General features: G+C 43.5%; 2 protein-coding genes across 3 annotated transcripts; one reads left to right on the top strand and one right to left on the bottom strand.

Annotated features, from left to right (window-relative positions):
• Positions 1-40: 40 nt before the first annotated feature.
• On the bottom strand, positions 41-21,147 carry slc5a10 (solute carrier family 5 member 10). The gene is made up of 15 exons (XM_080881342.1): positions 20,775-21,147; positions 20,616-20,687; positions 19,917-20,021; positions 19,374-19,433; positions 18,209-18,313; positions 17,988-18,093; positions 17,717-17,797; positions 17,411-17,616; positions 14,865-15,000; positions 4,805-4,912; positions 4,564-4,714; positions 4,314-4,482; positions 1,673-1,888; positions 1,070-1,163; positions 41-938 (listed from the first exon to the last, which is right to left on the bottom strand). The coding sequence occupies exons 1-15, from the start codon at positions 20,880-20,882 to the stop codon at positions 742-744; spliced, it is 1,914 nt and encodes a 637-aa protein (XP_080737468.1). The 5' UTR covers positions 20,883-21,147; the 3' UTR covers positions 41-741.
• fam83gb (family with sequence similarity 83 member Gb) lies at positions 6,829-16,155 on the top strand. Of its 2 annotated transcripts, XM_080881341.1 has the most exons (6): positions 6,829-7,183; positions 7,288-8,224; positions 9,684-9,851; positions 10,764-10,888; positions 12,093-13,476; positions 15,229-16,155. In XM_080881341.1, exons 2-6 carry the CDS (start codon positions 7,733-7,735, stop codon positions 15,598-15,600), a joined length of 2,541 nt encoding a protein of 846 aa, XP_080737467.1. In that variant the 5' UTR covers positions 6,829-7,183; positions 7,288-7,732; the 3' UTR covers positions 15,601-16,155. The 2 variants fall into 2 exon arrangements, with proteins under 2 accessions (XP_080737467.1, XP_080737466.1); XM_080881340.1 differs by having other exon boundaries at positions 6,829-8,224.
• Positions 21,148-21,962: the final 815 nt, after the last annotated feature.

The raw sequence follows: 21,962 nt of genomic DNA, 5'->3' as shown, positions 1-21,962 counted from the left end.
ACACAGAAGCCGAATAAAGAGTCTGGACACAAACTTCCGTTTTTTTATCTTTTTATGCACACATCATTCAGTTCAGTTTTGATATCACCTGGAAAAAAAGATTACAGGACCACATAGAAATATTACTACTGATAAAATGAACATGAAATTTCTCATTGTTTCTCATTGGGATGCATTTGGAGCTACACTCACTGTTCCATTGCTTCCATTGGTAAAGACTTCAATATAACAGCTTTAGGTCATGTGTGAGAAGTTCTGATTAAAATTCATAAATCATGTAAATAAAATTTTAAATCAAAAGAACATTTAGTGCAAACATTCACACAAAGCTCTAAACATAACTAAATAATCAACACTGAGCATGTCGTTTCTAGGCAACAATATTATGTCACATGCAAAGCCTGAACCACACTGATGTGCTCTCACTGCATATTGTGAAGCTTTAAATTAAAGGTGATATTTGATGTCCTTTTATTTATTGTTGGTTTGTTATAATCCACACACTTCAACATTTTATTTCCATTATTATCTAAATGTAACTGTTTTAATAGATATGTGTGCTGTGCTGTCCACCGGCATCTACCGGCTTTACACTGTCAGTCGATGTCTTAATGATTCGAGTGAAATCTGAGCAAAAACCTGTTTGTTTCTTCACATTCTTGGATCTAGAGGGATCACTTTCCAGCTCGTGTTGGAGGGACTACAGTTCAGCTGAGGCCAGATGTTAAATCTGACCTCACCTCAGGCAAAGTATGCATAGAGAAAAATGTTAATGCTGACCAGCAGGAGAGCGTTGAAACAGCAGAACCTCGACCACAACACGCTCTCTCGAATGCTGGGGACTCTGGGAGCTGGAGTCTCCTCTGATCTCCGTACTGCTGAGATACACAGTCCTGCCCTCTGACCACATGTCGTCACCCGCCGTGTTGGTTCAGAGTCTGCAACACACACACACACACACAGAGCAGACACAGTAAGTTACTCAAAAACAGGAGCAGTGTGTGTGTGTGAGAATGACTTGTTTTTCACATGATAGCTGGTTATTCCCCGTGACTGCTGACAAACTTACCCTGGGAGCTACGGTGGCTGATGGAGGACACTTTTTGCAGAGGAATGTCTCTTTTTGGCTCTTCAGTTATTGTCCACCAGGTCAGGTTACACACCTGGGAAAAATCGAAGAAGCAAAACCAAGAAAGTTTCATTTATTCACTATCAACCAGGTAAAACTCTACTGCCATTTTGACATGAGGTGACCCTGACAACACCCTGACTTTAACATTTCAAAAGTTACCCCCACTTGCTATTTTTTGCAAAAATGTATAAGATCTTTATTGCATGTGCATTTATAGTGCGTATAACGTGCTATCACAAGCTGTAAACAAGGGACGATGCAGATAGGCACGATTATCTGATGCTAGAGATAAAAGCTGCTTTCAATTGCCCCCTTTTTATGAGAGATCATCACAGCATGCTCTGCCTGTTTGTTTTGGCTGAGTATAACAGCGGACGCCCTTCCTAAAGCAACCCCAGTGCAGACTCTATGTTATAGATGAGTGCAAGTCTGTTTAATTCTCTGTAGTGACAGAGTGTTTTCCCCACCAGACACAGACCATACTTGATTAAGCTTACTTCCCTCATAGTCGTATTATCTATTGTATCCATTTGTGCACACCTGTTCGTGAGTGGGCGGTGGTGTAAGCAGCGATACAACGGCAACCACAATTGCCGTGAGCCCACAGAGCAGAATGGCGAAGTGGAGGTAGTGGACACCACGTAGCACCGCAGGTGCCGAATCCTCAACGCCACATCTGGAAGGAGGGAAGGCAAACTCCAGCACCATCCTGCACACGCCGACCACCAAACCCACCATCAGACCCCAGAAGGCGCCCTAAAAATCACACAAATACACCTAGATTGGATTACATGCCTTTCTGAGCCGAGTAGCTGAATTTAATTGGACAGGAAGCATGTGTCTCATTCCCGAGGCAACTGTGAACCACACATGGGTGCGTTCAGCTAATGTCATCACTTTCCCAGAGATATAATTTGTCATCGTCACATCACTCACTTCTCACTTACTGTTAATACACACAAACACGCAGAGAGGCACAGATCACTCTCCGACTCCTTCAGCCTTCAGTGAAGAATGTGATCTGTGCAGTTTGAAAATAACTGCCTTGTAGCCACACACAGAGAACATATCTGATCTTATTTTTCCTTTATTTTCATTCCACCTGTTCTTATTTTTTAGACATACCTCACATGTACAGTTCCTATAATGTAACATGCACAGATACTAACTAGGATCCAGATATTGTGTTAGTAATTACAAGGTTAGCTGACATTTTTATGAGCTTAATTCACTGCCCAGCTTTGAACACAACACACATTGTGTTCCTGTGCAAACACTTTCGATTGTTTGCAATCTACAGTGTCATTCTGCTCAGCGTGTGACTCATCCCGTGCTGTAATGTGTGTCCTTTGACCCCGTGATTCAATATCATTTATATTTTTATTGTGTTTATCCAAACATACAAAGCTCACAGCTTTTGTGTAACCATGTAGTTCACCTTTTATAACAACCTTTTAATAGGTCTAAAGTGAAATGGTAACATAGAAAAGAAACAGAGACACCATATGAGACACTATATGGACAAAAGTATTGGGACACGCCTCTTAATCCTTGAATTCAGGTGTTTTGAGTCCCATTGCCACAGTGTTTGTAAAGGCAGTCTGCCTTTACAAACACTGGTTTGGTCTAAGGATTCATGCTTCATGGCATGGGTTTCCATGTCTGAGCAGCTCCTTCAGGTGGCCAAGTACTTTTATCTCTACAGTTTATTAATAGGCTCACTTTTGGGATTAAATGTTTCAGAGACTGAGGTCATTTAACAAACTTTTTCTGCCACATTTTTACCCTTTGGCTAAAAAAAGGCCAATCTGGAATGGTCATCACCCTACTGGGAGTGTTGGGTGGGCAGGCGGGTGGTGTGGACACACAAGTTCGTGTATGCAATAACTTGAGAACAAGGTGACGTATGGGATATTTCAAGAAGGATTTTCACCTAGGATTTTCAAATTGGCGCACCTGCTATTAGTTTGAGGGGTAGCACTGATGGCCAACAGTATTTATTATCACTGTAGTGTAATGTTAGTAGCAAACAAAACTGAAGAGCCTAAATCAATGCTGGCGACTAACCTAAAGTGCTCTTCTAATCCATGTTTTGCCTGATTATGATGCCAGAGGAAAACTTAAAGAAGCTATTGAGATATTTGAGCCTTGGCCAACGAAGTGAGCCGACGTGGATAAGATTTTCTTTTACGTAACAGAGATGTCCTTTGACCTGCAAATCACCAAATGTGTGTTTGCTTGGTGATTGCCAGCTCATGTTGTAACCCCAGGCGATTTCACTGCAAACACAAAATAATAAAAATCCTCTAAAGTAGATTCTGTGCAGCTTAACTGAGCTGGAGGGGAAGTAGTATTCACAGTAAGAGGGAAGGGAAATCCTGTTCATTAGAAAAACCTGAGAAAATGCTCTTTCTTTCAGTCTGTGGACAACGTGCCAGCAGCGAGAGCAGACACACCCAGGACGTGCTCTATTAAAACAGGGATCGTGAATATCCAGAGGACTGGTCTTTACTTGCTGGCGATCGACGCTTGAACACGTGTGATATCAGATTTAACCCAGTATGGCTTTCCTTCTCATCTCCTCTGCACTTCATTCTGCAGGTTTTAATTGTGACAGTCACAGCAGGCCTCTGTCGCTCACAGTCTGTTATCAAAGATCACCAATGACTTTTATTGTTTAAAGTGAGAACTCCGGCTCCTCTAGAGGAAGCAATAAACAATACACTTCATGAAGTGAATTACTGATACACACAGCTTTGAGCTCACACACAAGGGACACCACACCAAGCACTCTGTGGGCATGTGTGTGTGTGTGAGAGAGCTGCACACAGCTTGATCCCATTTGAGGCTAATAAAACTATGCAGCCGTTACGGTGTAAGTGAAAGGACAAACAGAGCAAACAGGGGAAAACCTCAAAAGTCCAGAATGTTCTGAGGGCAGGTATCCGGGATGGAGGGTTAAGCTTCCTTCAGTGTGTAACAACAACTTACAGATGTCTTTTCTTTCTGTGTTGTAAGTGTGTTTGGAATAAAATAGCTTTTTTTAACTACATCATGATGTAATTGAACCGCTGTGATTTTTGCTATTTTCATCATGTCACAGAAAAATCATGAATGAAAGACAAAATAGTAATTTCGAGTTGCAGCTGTAACTTTATTATATTGATTGTCAGTGTGCTACCTGCTCATTGGTCCTCTTCCAGAAGATGGCCAGAGTGAAAACAGCAGTGACGGGTGGAGCGAGGTAGCTCGTCACCGACTGGATGTAAACGTACAGCTGCCCGCTGTTGGCTGACTGGAGGATGGGGATCCAGACCACACTCACCACCACCAAAATCACGGTCACAATCCTGGGGCAAAGGCAAACTGTGTCAGCGCGTCTCTTTTCTTTATGAATCAACCTCCAGCTCATTCACACATGAGTGCCACACCTGCCAACCAGCAGCAGCTCTCTCTCAGAGGCTCGTGGCCGGTGCTTCTTCCAGATGTCCATGGTAAAGAGCGTGGAGCTGCTGTTGAAGATGGACGTCAGCGAAGACATCAGAGCGGCCATCATCACAGCTATCATAAGTCCCCGCAGGCCTGCAAAAATGCATACGCAGACACTCAGATGCAGGTGAAAACACCTGAAAAGTGTTGTGTGGCTGCTTGGGAAAAAAAACACATTCTCACCACTTGGCATGAGTTCAATGACCAGTTTGGGGAAAGCAATGTTGGAGCATCCAACCTCAGCTCCACACACTCGCACACACTCCTCTGGATCCACACAGCCTACAGAGTCTGAAACATGGAGGCATAGTCAAAAGTTGTGTGCATGAGTGGAAGGTGAAGGTGACTTTTCCTCTCATCCAGAATTCAAGTTTGTTCCCTTTAAGTCCCACGAAAGGTACTAAAGGGCAGATTCAGGGTTGTTCCATGTGAAAGCATTCAAATGTGTCTGTTCCAACTACCTACAACCCTCATTCACAGTCACACTGGAGTAGCCAGCTAGTATCCACTGCTCTACCTCTTTAACCACCCTGAACACCACTGGTTTGCTTTGCAATTTGCTGCTTCGTTACCTGTTTAGCTGATGACAAATTTCTTTGTGACATAAGATGGCATGTCCCTTTACTCACCTTACCGAAGTTTAGAGCGGACACATCTAATCGCTGTGACCCTTGTGGTTGATGCATTGCCCATCCAGCTGTCTCATTCTCATAGCATGCACTGATCCTGAGACCCTCTGTGATCCAGGGCACTGTCAAAATCTGGGTCTAAAGCCGTTTGATCAGTGTAATGTGTCCAAGCTCCTGTACATGGAGCATGTGAATGTTGTTTCTTCATTTCATAGCCATAAACCAATTTAACTTAATAAATGACAAAGTTATTTAGTAGAAATCATGAGTAGAAGATGTGGCTGGGGTCAAACTGTAGATAAAACCAATACTTTGTTCCATGTGTTGATATGACCCTTGGACTTTTTAAAAGTTTTCTCCAGTGAACTATCAGAAAAAAGATACAACATCCATGCACAAATAAGGTTTCTGTCAACTTATGTCACTGATGTTAAACTGGTGGAGTTTCTCTATTAAAACTGCATCCCATGATGTTCACGCTCAAACCTGTTTATAGAAAAATTAGATCATGGTTTCAGACTGTGGCATTTGAGGTCAATGTAAAATCGATTTTTTAAAACAGAATTTAAACGTAGTTTTCAGCCGTGAAAGTTTCATGTGTCTAGCTCCTGTATTTATACTTATAAAGTTAGACAGAAGGTTACACTTGGCATGGCTTTATTAAATATGGACAATTTGTTATTGTTAAAAGAAATCTAACAAACAACTGATTCTGGGTCAGGTGGACGGCATTGATTGAGTTTTCCTGGAATGACTCTTTCCAGGTACTTCAAAGGGTCAGTCTGAGCTAGATGGGTTCAAATGTATTGCCTGTTCAGTAAAAAAAAAATAAAATCCTTTTCGAGTTACCATCCATTGTGCAGCTAGGAACTAGGAAACACTATCTGTGGGAAAAGTGTTTGCACAAACAGCTGAGTTGGCTCAGAGGCATCATGACCAAATGTTGGATACTTGTTGTGTAGCCTTGTGAGACGAGAATGAGGAAAGGAATATATTAAAGCCACAAACTTTAACATGTATATGCATAATCACACACTACATAGCTACACACGCTCCAGCTTCATTGGCTCCAGTAAGACTGGAGTCTTTCATCAAAGCTACTCAATAATTTTTCCCAAATCACCACCCACAGCTCAGCTGAAACATCCAGGAGACCTGAGACACATTTCATTTTCACAAGTCTGCTACATGTTAAAAAGCGCAAAAAGGGTGACCTATTTGATTCTTTATCTGGCTAATGTTATATATTAACCCTGATAAAGCTATTGTTTTTCAGCGTTACCTTTCAGAGACCCGTGGATAAGCAGCAATCACAGGAAACCGGGGAAAAAGCCTGCACTGATATAACAGTAGAATAACTATTAACTTTTAGGTTCATTTAAATGAATGAATAGTGAAAGTATAAGCTTAAACAGAGTAGTCACGTTTTATATATATATATATATATATATATATATATATATATATATATATATATATATATATATATATATATATATATATATATATATATATATATATATATTGTATAACTTGTTATAGCCTCTTGGGTTAGCTCCACGGGCTTTCGTAAGGGTTCTAATTTGGGGTGAAGAACAAGATTTCCCCCTGTGTGCTGGCAGGAGGGTGGAGTCTAATGCCTCTCTTTCCTAACCAACTACCGGACACTCCGCCTCTCTGCCCCCGGACACCGAGCTTCCGTTGCCGGATTCCAGGGTCAGACACTCGCCGGCGGCTCCGCCACACAGTCTGCTGGACCTGGACGAACTTCGTGTGACTGCAGCGACACTTTAAAGTAAAGAGGCTCGGTACCGCCACGTTAGCGAAGACTGCTTTGTGTTCTTTCCGGGAAGTTTCCTTTCTTTGAACATCTGTACACCTCTGGCTTCAGGCTCGCGCTCCGACACAACAAAAAAAAAGAAAAAGTGGAAAAGTGAGTCGTCAGCGCCTCAGTCAGACTGAGTCACACACAGTTTAAAAGTTTTACCGAAGGACTAATGACTTCTTTCTTTGTGTCGACTGACTGTTCCGCTTTAGACTGACTCACTGGCAGACACACACTCATCCACCCAGACAGCTGCTCGTCTCTCTCCGTGTCTGCTGGGCCCCGAGGCTGGAGGAGCAGCCGAGCCGGGCCGCAGCTTTCCGCAGCTTTCCGGCTCCTGTCAGGTGTAAGGCGTGGCGCTGGGCGTGGAGGAGGGGGGCTTTGTTCCAACCACACCTGAGAGAGAGAGATATCTGTAACCCGAGAGCAGGGCTGAGCTGGAGCCTGCCCGGGTTGAGGAACTGATAGCGGTTTATTTGCCTCAGATGAAAATATCTGCCACTGGTCTGGTTTGTCCCCGGTCACGCGGACCCGAAATGGACCGTAATGACAGATCGCACTTCTTCCATGTTTGAACCCCCGGACGGACGAGTGGAAAGTGGGTCAGAGTGGTTTCAGTGTTTAACTATTTACTGACCGGCGGGTTTACTGGGGGTCATGGCGCTATCTCAGGTCCAGTGTCTAGACGATCACCACGTCAACTGGCGCGTGAGCGAGAGCAAACCGGAGTTTTTCTACAGCGAGGACCAACGGCTGGCCCTCGAGGCACTCATCGTTGAGGGCCGCGACGCGTTCACGGAATACATCAGCAAGCATGGCGTCCGGGAGTTCCTCTCGGAACCGGAGTTGGAGCGGATTGTACACACGGCGGAAGCATACAGGCCCGGCTACGAGCATCTCCAGAAACCCGGGACGCCAGGGCCAGGAAACACAACTCCGGGGCCCTGGGAAGAGACCGGAGACGATGAGGTGTCTCTCGAGTACTGGCCGGACCGGTCTGAGGGCTCCGTGGCAGAGCTGGACCTAGGCTGGCCCGAGGCCATCTCATACCGAGGGGTCACGCGCGTGACCGTGCACACACAGCCTCCAACCGAGGGGCACACGCACATCAAGGAAGTGGTGCGGAAGAGCATTGCGTCAGCCCAGAAGGTAGGCAGAGAAGAAGATGGAGTTTAGAGGTTCTCCACCAAAACAGAAACGCTTCACAGTGACGAGAATTAACCAGCTTATTGTCTTTTCACCACTTTATGTTGAATTATGTTAATATTCGCAATTTGATGCTTGGATTTTATCGCAAGGTGTTTTTATTTGACTCCTCCATTCATGTAGCCAAAATGTGGGGGACAAAACACATCTTAGCTGAGTACAAATTCATGGCGAGCAGCATAATACAGAGACCTGAAACGCACCACAGCACTGAGTCAACGCAGCAACAGGAAACCGCATTAACAACTCATCAAAAACTGGAGTGCATTTTCTGTGCTGTCAGTGAATGCACCACAGTGAATAATTGTTTTCAATATTTCTCCAGTCAGTGAATGTATAAAGAAGTTCACTGCCACAAACCCGCAAGTTTCAAAACAATGCTTCACCATCACATTAAAGCAAAGAAGAAAAATCACTTTGTGCACTTAATAAAAATGATTTTGCTTGGCGTTAAAATGATTAGGCGAGTAATCAGTTAGTGGTCTGACAGGAAATTACTGTTGTGCCTCATCTGAAAAACACTTTGGCAATTAAGATTAATTGTTAATGACAATAACTCTTCTATCAATCTATTTATTTGTTGGCTGTTGCTGTTTGCATGATCGTTTTATCTTGTTATTAATATTTGTCTGTTGCCACCTATGATGCAGAGCACAGCACATTATGTTAGCCTGACTTTTTTGGACATGTTCCAAGTTCAGTTCACCTTTCTGTCTTCATTTCATAATTTGCCACAGACCCGTCTCAGAAACCCGCTTCCCTTCATTATAGTTTAAATAAAACAAGTCCTGTCTTGACACGAGAACAGAAAAAAGTGGGGGGGGGGAAATGCCCTGACATCACTGAATTTGTCACATGCCAGCAGTCTTCCTGTCACATCCATAAATGCTGGTACATGTTCATGCAGTAGTCCAGCTTTGCACCTGAGCGACAAAAGAAACATTGAGGCTTAAATGAATCAGACTTAGTGTCAAAGAGAAAGGCTGGTTTTCAATGCACATGTATTTTCACAATAAACGTAATACAAAAAACATGAAAAATTTCAAGACTTATCATCATTTTCCAAAGTCTACCTAATGCTGCTGCTTTAAACGTAATCTTTAAGCTGGATCACATAAAGAGAGCCGCCTGTCTCTACTGTTGCAGCGTTGCGCAGCACATACTGTCCACCCACATTTTATCACCTCTCTGCCAAAAAACAGCCTCTGTTCCTAACAGGCTCTAAACTACAGGAATATTATGCTCAAATTTCTTGTGTTCCCAGCTTCCTTTGGGGATTGAATATCGCTGATAAAAGCAGCTGAAATAGAACCCACCCTCAGAGACCAGGAAGCACTAAAACTAACATTTGTGGTTTTCCTCTATGTGTATGTGTGCTGTTTTTTTTTTTTGTTTTTTTTAGGTGATAGCTGTGGTGATGGATGTGTTTACAGATGTGGATATCTTTCGAGACCTGATGGATGCGGCCTACAAACGCAAGATTCCTGTGTACATAATCATCGACATGGCTGCGGTGCCCTGCTTTCTTTCCATGTGTGGCAGAGCTGATATGCACCGTGGACACCTAAAGGTTTGTATTGCCAGTCACATGCATGCACGCATGGATGATGTTTTGCTGGGCTAGTTATAAAGAAGGGTACGCCCAATAAGTATACAGTAATGGGGAGGGGGAGGATTGGAAAAAACATCTGTTATTAAAGACACCTTTTTGAAATTATATTGTCACTATACAAAGGAACATTTTTGGGCGGCCCATGATTGATGTAGGTTGCCAGGTTTGTGCCTGCGGGTATTTGTGAGGTGCATGCTGCAGCTAGTTTGCAATAGCTTGGTTTTCTTTGTTATTCTCTGGCTCTCTTAAGTTGAGTTGAACTGGTCTAGGCAGTAAAAGAAAATACTTAAGAGTTTCACGGGGGATTTTTTTTGGACTGGAGGCCAGAACGACGGCAGTTAAATTCCTGTCTATGCTGCAGGCAATAAAACCACACAGACTTTTTACTTTCTGTAACATGTTTTCCTTTCGCTTCTCCTTATTCCTTCCTCACGGCATTTACCGCATTGCCAGTCTCTTTTTTATCTGACATCTCTTCCGTTATTGTGAGCGCCATCACTCCCGTTGTTAATGTCCCCTGTGAGATTTCACACACAGCGTTTACTTACGAGGTAACGCTCAGCCTGTCAACCACACCCTTATCACAGAGCCGAACACAAACACCACAGGGTGTGTCAAACAGGCATGCACGTACGTAGATAGAAAGTCTATGCTCTAACCTGTAGAGGCACCCAGTGGGAGACTATGGAGGTATTAAAGCTGAGCACCGGCTCTTGAGTAACAAGGAAACACATTCTCTTCTGCCTCTCCATTCTCTTGTTTCCTCTATTTTGCCCTTTGTTCACTGAAACCTTTCCATCCATCAGCACTAAACCCTCTAGAGGCTTTGGTTACCAAGCACTAACCCTTTATGTATGTGTGCATGTGCAGAACCTGCGCGTACGCTGTTGTGGAGGCGTGGAGTTCTTTACGCGATCGGCACAGAAGGTGCGTGGATCTCTGAGCCAGAAGTTTCTTCTGGTAGATGGAGACAGAGCCATCTCTGGCTCCTACAGGTGAGCAGCGTTCATTTGTGTCTCTAAATCTGCACAATTACATATTTTAAATTAGCCGTTAATTGCATGACCTTTTCCACTCAAAAATAAACAGGCATCCGTGCATTTCCCATGACCTCTGTGGAGGGCTTTAGAGCCTTTCAGCTCGCTGTTTTGGTTTTCTGACCTGCAGGTTTACTGGTCTGGTTTAGTCTTACCCAGTCCTTCCTGCTGCAGCATGCAGCTGCTTGCAGGAAATGGCCTTAATAAATCAGTCATACACATGCATTCCATACAAGACACACAGAGCTAGTAACTAACTGGTGAACATGCTGGAGCCTTTGACCACCATTTGTGGTGAAGAGCTAAACAGAGCTACACGGAGAGTGATTGCTGTTCTGTGTTTGCTAAGATAACACAAAAAGCGTAGCATCAATGTGGACAACTGCTTAAAGCCACTGTACCCCAGCTTTTCTCATTATTGATGGTTATCGTGGTTTCTCACCTGTCAGGGTCCTGACCTCTGAATCCACTTGATCCAGGTGCCTGATTCCTCCGGAAGTGTGACATGAATCGAATGGGGTTTTTTTTACTGTCAGCTTGTTGTTATGCATTGTGAGGCATGGCTAGTGAATTGTGTTTTGAGAAACAAGCGGATCAGTGTTGGCTTAAAATAGTTTGATTCAGACTGATTTGTTGGGGAAAATTGATTCCCCTCCCCAGCTGAAATTACAGAGTAAATGCAGACTCAGTGTCAGGCTAAAGATGTTGACGGAGTGTAAGGGAAGTATATTAAAGTCCATTGCTCTGCTTGTTTTGCTTTGGAGCCAGCAGTTACATGTCATAACAGTCACAATACGGTTTTGTTAGCGGCCAAAGCAAATTTTGAAAATTAGGTGTGTTATCCTTACCGTTTACTGTCATTTATAGTTGCTTCTTTACTGAAATGTTGGTGTAATGTGAGACTGGATCTGTTAGAAGGAATTTGAGGATCAAATGTGATCAAAGACCAAAATGTGGTGCATTACATCAGAGTACAAAAGCGTGTTATAATGATTAAACTATTATAATCTCAGATTTCTGTTTTCTCAGTGGGAGCTGTGACTTGGAAGAAGGAGTTTAGATGTGATAAACAGGACCGGAATAGAGCTGGTAGGAAAAAAAATGTGCAAAGAAAACATTGAAGTCCCTTCTGAGACTTCTCTCCATTTCTGTGTTTTTCCAGTTTTACCTGGTCCTCGTCTCGTTTGGACCGTAACCTCATCACTGTGATCACAGGACAGGCAGTGGAGACCTTTGACCTCCAGTTTCGGGAGCTTTACCTCACGTCCAGAGGCGTGTCACTCAACAAGGTTCCTATGACAGACGAGCCGGTACCTGACCCTCTCCCTCAGGCGGCTCCTGCACCTGTGCCGGCTTCTGTTGCCAGGAAGCTCATCAACCCCAAATACGCTCTTGTCACCACGGGGACCCACATAAGTCCCACTTCATCTGACCAGAACTCCAGCAACAAGAACTCAAACTCCCAGAATCCCACTGGGCTAAAGATGATGAAAGCACGGCTGAAGGGCGTTATTGAAGAGCCACCCATACATCCAGGATTAGCCAATCTGGAGAAAGCATACCTGATTCCGTACCTGCCCACCTGGCCTGAGCCAGACCCACCAAGTGACGTGATTGGCTTTATCAACATCAGGGATGATAAGCGGGCCAATCAGGTTCACTTGCAGAGGTCGGAGAGGTTTGAGGTTAGTCAGGCTATACGCTTCAGCTCACCATTTTCACAGCCAGCACAGACTGAGCAGCCTGCTTCACATCCTGCAAAAGCTGCAGGATCAGCTGACACCCCCTCTGCAAATACAAGCCTGAAGCCTTCGACTCCTGTGAGTCCAACTAACAAACAGCTCCCATCCCCCGCAGCTCCCAACACAGACCAAACTGATTCCCCTAAACAGCCCAACACACCCCCAGCACAGGATGCACACACACCAGCTGCACAGACTTCCACTTCACCACCTAGTGTTACTGCTGATTCACAGCCAACAGAAAATGCTGCAGAACCTCCACAGACACAACCTGTAGCACCTCCTGTTCCTAAACGCCGCACCCTGCAGCTGCTCATAGAACCTGCCTCCTCAGAGAAACCTGGTGAAGCGCAGGTCACTCTGGTAAAAATGGACCAGCTGGAGAGTCTAGAAGGCTCATTTAAGAAAAAGAGACCCCAGAAAGAGTTGACCCTGATACGTGGCCGCTTAACGTCAAAGGACAATGACCAGGACTCTGGGAGCAACGATAATGACAGCCAAGACAGCACCAAGGTCAACTGTGACCGAGCGGTCAATGACGAACCCTCGAGTAACTCCACAGCATCGGATGAGGAGTTTTACGATTGCGCGCAGCCAGAGCCCAATAACCAGCTAACCAATGGAGTGACAACAGGGTCCGGCCGAGGACGCCAAGGAGACGGTTTCAACATGATGGCCCGCTTCTCACAGAGCATGCTGGACTTGCGAGAGCCCAACCAATCAGAGGACAGTGCTGCTCTCATCTGCCAATCACAGCAGCTGCGCAGACAGGAGCACCTCTCCCCACACAGGCACATAGGACAGGTGAGCACTCGGTATTACTGCTCGAGTGATGCTAAAATAATCAAAAAATGGGAAATCACACACACACATCCATACAGCACTTTATCAATGCATGCACACACACACACACACACACACACACACACACACACACACACACACACACACACACACACACACAGAAGGATGCATTAGAGGTCATTTGGGGTTCACTATCTTGCCCAAGAATGCATACAAGCATGAGGAGTCAGGGATCGAGTCGCTGACCTTCTGACCCTCTCTTTCACCCGAACCATGCATCAGTATATATAAAAAAAAGTTCTATTTGTTCATGATTACCAAGTAGTATGAAGCTTTAGTGAGTTTGTAATAGAAGGTTCATTACTCATTTTCATAGTGTCAAGTCACATTTTGTCAGATGTACACACAAGGTGTTGTTGCTGGACTCACTTCACATTCGTCACATATGAAAGCTCAGGAAGAACCTCTCGAAGTCACAGTTTAAAACCTCAGTTACCCTGTGGTGTAGTCTTTCAGAGAGGAGTGTATTTTGACTCAAACTTTTATTTTTTTGAATCTCATTTTTTAAGTAGATCTTAGTGCCAAAAGAAAACCAAACAGCCAATGAAAACAAAACTAAGCCGTGAGTGAAACAGGACGTGCACTTCTCTCCTCTCCGGTCTTGTGATTTACTCTGTTGCCAACCCGCACACCTGTTTAGGCACGGTTTAAAGCAAGCAATACAAACTGCTTTGTGACAGATATCCATATAATGTTTATAGCTTCACTTTTCAATATTTATTACCACTTAAAATGAAGCCTTATAAACATAATTTACCACTTTACAATAAACATGAATTATTATCTTTTCATTTTTTAACAGTAAGTAAATGTATTTGTGTTTCTATAAAGTGTTGCCAAGAGTTTAAGTGACATTTTTAAGCTTTTTAAAAACAAGAACACACTGTTTTACTGCATAATCTATATTGAATATCTTCTTTTACAAAGATGTCAGTGTCAGGCTATATTGATGAGTCGCGTAATCATTCAATTAAAAAAAGAAAAAGAAAAGACAAAACAGCTTAATCCATTAGGGAAGTTTCTGCCCTAGATGACACAATGCTTAATCTTTTAAACGTTTTTAATGCGTAATGAGTAATCACTGACAAAACCACTGCTGAAATTCCCAGAAATTGTGATTGCTGTCCAAAAGTATGCAGCACTTACTGGAAAAGCACACATTTATGTAACCCACGTCAAAATAGGTGTGTCTCATCAGTGGTACCAAAAGCAAGTCCCTACCTGCTTGCGGTACATGCTTACATGACATATTTTTCCCCTCCAATTTAAAAGGTATTTGCGTGTCTGTGCGCATGAGCGACTGAGCACCCACGCTCGTGTACACTCACCAGGGTAGAGAGCTCGACTGATCATGCCAGGGAGGACGATGAAGATAAAGGGCAACATCTTTAGATAGGCGGCAAAGATGGAGGCTCCTTTCACATGACTCATGTTCTTAGCAGATAGGGACCTTTGTACGATAACCTAAACACACAGAAAGGTGCTTAAAAATATTTCCATAAGACATAATCAGGTAACATATGGTGTAATAAGATATAAATGAATATAATAAATAGTAACATTTCCTGTTAACAGTAGAGAAAAACATGGATAATGAATAGCAGTGGCTCCAGAATTGACCCCTGAGGTACTCCTTAGAGAATAATGGAGGATTTAGAGTTTTAATTCCCTCTCTGTGCTCTTTCTGCTTAGTTGTTTCAGACCTCTAGATCTCCGGGTCGTGATGCAAGAGCGAGAGGACCAACAGTAGTTATCGCCAAACCAGGAAGTTATCATCGGCCCACCCGAGCAGCTGGCCCAGTGATAGGAGGTTACCGCTACTGGCAGGGCCAAATGCTCCAGCCTGACTCGGCCCAGCTGCGCGTAGAGACCCGCTCCGGGCGGTCACCGAGACGACACAGTCCCGGCTACAAGAAGGAAGCCCACACGTCACCACAGCCACCAGCCAACCAGACGGGATTACTTGGAGTTTCTTTCTCAAAAATTAACACTTTTAAACACTTAAGAGCACGAGGAGGAGCACCGCAGAAGAAAGCACCTCAGAATAATAAGCCTGTCAGGTAGATCTGTGGGCCGGTCAGGGAACGTGAGGACATTAATGCTTCATTGTGGGATGTGTTGTTTTTTTGTTTTGTTTTTAATCCTCTTTTTGTTTGGAAACTGCGACGCAAAGCTTACAAGATCTGCTTTACTCTGATATCTCTGGGTGGTTTCAAATGAGTGACTGACCAAAAAGAAAGTTTGCTGACGTGTTTGTGCGGAAATAAACTCTGATAATAACATATCAGGTGTTTGTGTTTACAACATGCAAAACAAGATAGCATGCACTCTTGCAACTGATTTATGAGTGATCTGTTTTTTTTTTTAAGATATGGTACTGTGTTTGGTCAGCTGTGATTCTCTTCAGCCAACCCATGTCACGCACCGTGCAGTGTATCTGTGACATGCAGGCTCTAGGCTCTAGTGTTGATATCATGGGGACTGGTTGCTGATGGTGAGAGGGTGTTGCTTTGAAATCACTGGCAGACTTCCCTGATTACCTTTGCAGATGTATGAACATGTGTGAAAAACATGGGACCATAAGTTGTAATGTTGTAAATAAAAAGACAGTTAAATTTGTCCCATTGTTTTGTTTCAACTAGCTCACATAAAGCATTAGTTCATTTAAAAATGCCACTGTATTGTACAAACATCTTAATATTTGAAGGAAGCATATCATTACTAAAAATGAAAGATATTATCTCAAGCATACAGCGCCTGACAACCCAGACAGCTGATCAGGAAATATTCCAGGGTAAATGACTGTGAATGAACACTCCGAGGTATTTTTAGGTATGTTTGCTTTTGCTTCCTGGTTTGCAGAAAAATATAATTGTAGCTTCTTGCTTTCTGAAGGGATTTTTGTAGCCTGGAGCTGAGGTTTGGCTTGCAATCAGCATCTGGGCAACACGGCAGAGCCCAGCCTTTATTCTTTTTGCAGAGGTTTGAGGATGCAGTGACACTAGCGGAACAAAGTCTAGTTTCCAAAGTGCCGCATAAGAAACTGGGAGTGTTGTGGCTCATAAAGAGATCAAATTAATATTGACCAGAATGGAATTCAGCTTCTTGGAGTGGCTCTCCAAACATAGTCCAGTTTCAAAGTCCTCCATGACCCACAGTTAAAGCAGATAAACACGTTCTCAGATTTCTTTAAAAAACTAGTATTATAAGTATTCAGACCCTGTGCTATGGCAGACCAAACTGTCATCAGAAACATCCTTTCCAATGTGTGTAGACCTTGATAATTTAGTTATTCAGCAGAAACGTGGAGGTCATGGCAGTGCGTTGAAACAAAACTTGCAGTCTCCACTGCTCAGCGCCTGTCTAATGCTTTTCTTATGGTGAAGTGCGGGAACAGTGAAGCATGACAGCAGCATCCTAGTATAGACGTGCTTTTCAGTGCCTCAATCTTGAGATTAGTCAGCGTGCTAGAAAGGATAAATAGAGCCAAACACACTGAGGTTTGTAAAAGAAATGTGCTTCAGAATGCAGATCTTTGAGCACAACTGGGAAACAGCATGAAGTGACTTCATGACAAGTGTTTGACAGCCCCGCCAAGACTAAAAAGACAACAAAAAGAATGTAAAATTCCTCAGCAAACACGACAATGGCATTTCACAAATGCTTCTTTGTGGAACTCACAAGGGATCTATGAGGAACAAAAACACCTGCCTGAATAATGTCAGTCAACACAAAAAGGTGAAAAAAAAAATCTTAAAAAAAGCAATAATTCTGTACTCAGAAGATACAAATAAAGTATCAATCTGATACCAATACCAGTATATAGATCGATCCTCACACCTTGAGTATTTGAATTTCGTCCTTCCAGACTTACCTGGTCGGTACACCAGTACCATGTGGCCAGTATGGTGAGCCCCAGAGTCATCCCGGGCCAGGGAAGGTCTCCAGTGACGGCGTCTCTGAACAGGTGCATGGCGTCCTGCCGTGGCAGGTGGCAGGTACTGTTGGGAATAATTTTACTTGGTATCGCTCTGCTGTACCGCTCGGCCAGCTGGCTGTAGCCACCAATCTTATTGAAAGCTGTGGATGCACATTTATTGCTGCTGTTGAACAATTATTGATTGATATTGATTCTGCAAATTGGCCCTGCAATACTTTGTGTTTATGAAACAGCACATACCAGTAACTGTTAGGATAATTGCACCAACGAGCATGATAAACGTCTGGAGGGTGTCTGTGTAAATGACAGCAGCGAGACCACCTGAAAAACAGAGATTTTATTTGCGCAAAGAAACAAACAAGTGCCGAGTCTTACGTTCCAAAATATGCAATATGTTTGTCTCTGGGATTTCTGTTTGCATAATAAAATATTAGAATTAACGTTCATCAGAATTGTTGAAATTCTTTAAAAGAGCAAAAAAACGCGAATTGTAATGCACTTTCATATCTACCTGCAATGGTGTAGAGCGCAGTGACCACCAGCATGAGGACGGTAGACAGGTACAGGTTCCACCCAAGACACACCTGAACAAACAAGGCTCCAGAGTACAGGTCAGTCTGGTGAGAGAAACATGCCAGTCAGCGATGTTGGCAAACAAATGAACTCACATCTGAGACACTTGTACAGTCAGATGGGGTTGTATGTAGGTGTGTTTGTGCCACATAGTCATACTGAAATCTTTGTGAAGATGGACAACATCAGCGAGAGGACAGCCAGGTAGGTTCTGATCCTCTCTCCTCCAAAGCGACGTCCCAGATACTCTGGCATGGTCACGATCTGGACACAAGACAGTTCAACATCTTCAGCGTGCCACAGCTACACGGAGGAGGCATACTTTAAGAGACAATTTATCCCAAAAGCTACAAAATCTATATATTTTTCTTCATGGCCTGATAGTCTCATATTGCCATTTTGATTATTTTTCAGTGATAATGCAATATCAGTCTGTAGAAGAAAGTGTGAGCTGTCTGGGAGAAAACATTTGTGCATGTGACAGGAAGTAAACACTACTGATGTTTGCTCTCAGCTGCGAGCTTCCCTTTTCTGTGAAATTGCATCACAAGATGTGCGGGGGGGAAAAAACCCTAAGTGACTTGTACAAAAAAAGGACGGGTAGATCAATAAGGTCAAAGTCTATTTATACCACTGACCACACACAGATCACTTTGATCTGCAGTGGGTCTGACCAGTGAAACTGTGATAAATGTGCAAATTACAGAAAAGGTGCTGGTAGTTCATTGGCCAGACTGTAATTATAAAAATGCATATACTGTCTTTTTTTAACTACTGCAGAAACAGACATTTCTGTGGAAGGTTGTGGGATCAGTAGGAAAAGTTGTAAAACTTATGAGAACACAGCTCACAGGTCAAAATCTATGCACGCCATAACATTTTCCAAAGCTGTCCAGTGGGCCATCTTTCCCGACCGGTTCTGGTCCCTGTACCTTATGTTTGACACCCCTGATGTGGCTGGATAAATAACCCAAAGGGGAGGAAAAAAATGCGAGTTATGTCCAGTGACCTATTTCCTTAAGAAAACTCTGGATGGATTCAAGATACCGACTATGAAGAAGTTTAGTACGTTCACAACTGTATTTATGACTTTATTTTTTTAAATATATGTGCCAACAAACAATAAAATGAGTACTAAGATGTGTGTGTGTGTGTGTGTGAGTGCTGTGCAGTAACACCCTTCTGGGGAATTTACAAGGCGGGGGAATCCTTGTTGGGGAAAAGCCTCCTGGCACCAAAATGTACCTGCAGAACCAGCCTGAACAAGCAGATGGGTACCTGTGTGAGTGTGTGTGCATGTGTGTGTTTGTGTGTGCCGACCAACCCCTGAGGAGATGTAGACAGGCACAAATACCCAGGCTAGAGCCAGCAACACATAGGTGGCCTGGGGAGAAGGGGTCAGATAGAAAACAGAGGGGTTTAATGAGAAATCCGCCAGAGTCAGCTCACAGGTCTCTTTATTTAAGACGCATGCTCTGCGTCCACATAGGACAGCTATGCTGCTGCTGCCCCCTGCTGTAAGCTGCCTGTTACAGCTGAAGAGAGGAAGACATTGAAATGACAAACTTTTGTGGTCTAGACAGCCATGTTCATATTAGGTAAACTTTCTGTTGTAAAGCAGGTAATTGCAACTGATGTTATTTTTATTTAGCTGCAAATGTCATATGCCCCCCCCCCCCCCCCCCCCCTCCTTTTGTCTAGTCAGCACACCACAAAAGAGAGAAGTTGTTGAAGGATTAGCAGGCTTGTTCTGCTTCATTCCATGCCACAATGCATTTAATCACCATTAACAGATACAACAAAACAGCATCTCGTATTGTTTTGATGAGCACGCATGTTTCTCTGACTGCGGTTTTGTGTTTCTCACATTCCATTCAAAGCCGGTGACAGCGATGCCTCCGGCAGCTCCCGTCCCCGCCAGACCGATGAACAGACCCGAGCCCTCTGAACTGGCAAAGAGAGACGATCCAATCTGTGCAAGACAGAAGAAAAGGTCTGGAGGTTTTACTGCAGAAATACTCTGCTGCAAACACCTGACCTACATGCAGAGTTTGTGGACTTGATGCTTGTGCTCAAAATGATGGAAAATCTTCTCAGAGGGTTCAAAACTTTTCTTTTTTTAAACCTGCAACTGTAGCATTTGTCTTCTTTCATTTCTCATGTAGCCTCATTAACGTCAGTGTTTATCATCACATTGTTATTTACTTAATGAGAAACAGTTTCCGTTAAGCATAAGTCTACCAAGTCTCTCTTAAGTTCAGAACCCAGCTTGGCCTTACAGTTTTAGCTGTAAGGGGTGGCTGAATTTTAGTAAAACAAGGAGAATTGATTTCTACATTTTTCTATCCCCCCACCCCCACACACAAAAAATCCACCCTTTTAAGTGCCTGTAAGAACCATACAATTGTTTACTGATGCTTGATTCACAGAACAAATCTACCCAGAAAGTTGTGTATCTCCTAAAGTCAGTGTAGCCTACATCTATCACTTTTACCATCTGTGAAAACTAAAATCAACTTATTGCAGGTCACGCTTTATTTCCACAGTTAATGTCAGATGGACTCACCGGCCACCAGGCCATGTCCCTCCCAGCCAAGAAATATCCACTCAGTGTGTTTCTGCTCACCCTGCATGAGGACTGACACACAAACTGATTTGCACAAACATCCAAAACGAGCTGAATTAGTAGAACGGCACAAATTCATTCACGCCTCTCGATTCTTACCCAGATGCCAACAGCGAGGTTGAGAAGAAAGTAGGTCGCAATGACAATGATGTCTGAGAAGCTGAAAGACTGCGACAGGGCGTAGAAGCTGATGGTGGAGTTAGACATCCTGAGCGTTCGCGGCACTGTCGAAAGGTTCCCTGCGGCCACACACACCTGTCCGCCTCTGCGATTAGATTCTCATCTGACGCTGGAACTTTGCAAACACCATAAACTCGAGAAGAAGATGATACACACCCTAAAAATCTGCAAATCCTTGCCTTTAAATGCTCACTTCCCATCCAATGCACTCACGCTGTCAAACACACACACCTGGCCCTCGCCTGCGAGCTGACTGGTCTGCTACCAAAACATCTCGAGGCACACTGTTACATCTGAGTGTGAAGAGGGCAGACCAGTGGCTGAACTGATGATTAAACACATCACCTTAATGTGGCACCTGAAGTGCTGACACACACACTCTGCTAGGGGATAATGGAGTGCACAGTGTGTGCGAGCAGGGAAGTACTGATGTAAATCAGAGTCCACGGTGACACACACACACACACACACAGATGGTCAATCATTGCCGATGACAAGTTTATAATCATTAGCGTCTAAACACACAAAAATCTGTTCTGGGAAGTGCTAAGCAGGGTCAGTGGAAGTGTGTGAGAACGTGTCTGAGCTGTTTATGGTTTCATCCTGATATCTTCAGGAGGTGATACAGTAAATAAGACCCCATAGAGGCCTTTCTTTACAAAAGAAGATGCTGGAAATGCTGGAAAAGTGCCACAAATGGATAATAAATATAGTGTATTCTTCTTACAGCAGCTATTCTGATGAATAGTAGTAGTTTAGTTCATTCTGTCTATAGTATAGTTCACACACCTGGATGCTTTCATATCAGACCCCTAATTAATGCTTACCTGTTACTTCATGGCAAATTTGCTGCTGTAAAATCTGCCTGTGCTACAGTCTGTAAAAACTCATTCACACAAACATTTTTTTAATGTGTGTAAAATTTGTATTTCCCTTTTTACATAAATTATTTTGAGTATGAGATCTTAACAAATGGATAAAATGAAGAAAAAAAAGGATTTGCCTCATTGTGCAGGTCATGAGATTGTAAAAATGTATTTAGGCTTAAATTTTAAGTGGCACCAGTTTAGCTAACAGTGTGAGCAGGAAACCATATGTCACTAAAGG

This window comes from Rhamphochromis sp. 'chilingali', assembly GCF_963969265.1.
Source record: "Rhamphochromis sp. 'chilingali' genome assembly, chromosome: 4".
Lineage (NCBI taxonomy): Eukaryota > Metazoa > Chordata > Actinopteri > Cichliformes > Cichlidae > Rhamphochromis > Rhamphochromis sp. 'chilingali'.
The sequence above is the reverse complement of the archived record's forward strand: the minus strand, read 5'-3'. Positions and strand labels throughout refer to the sequence as shown.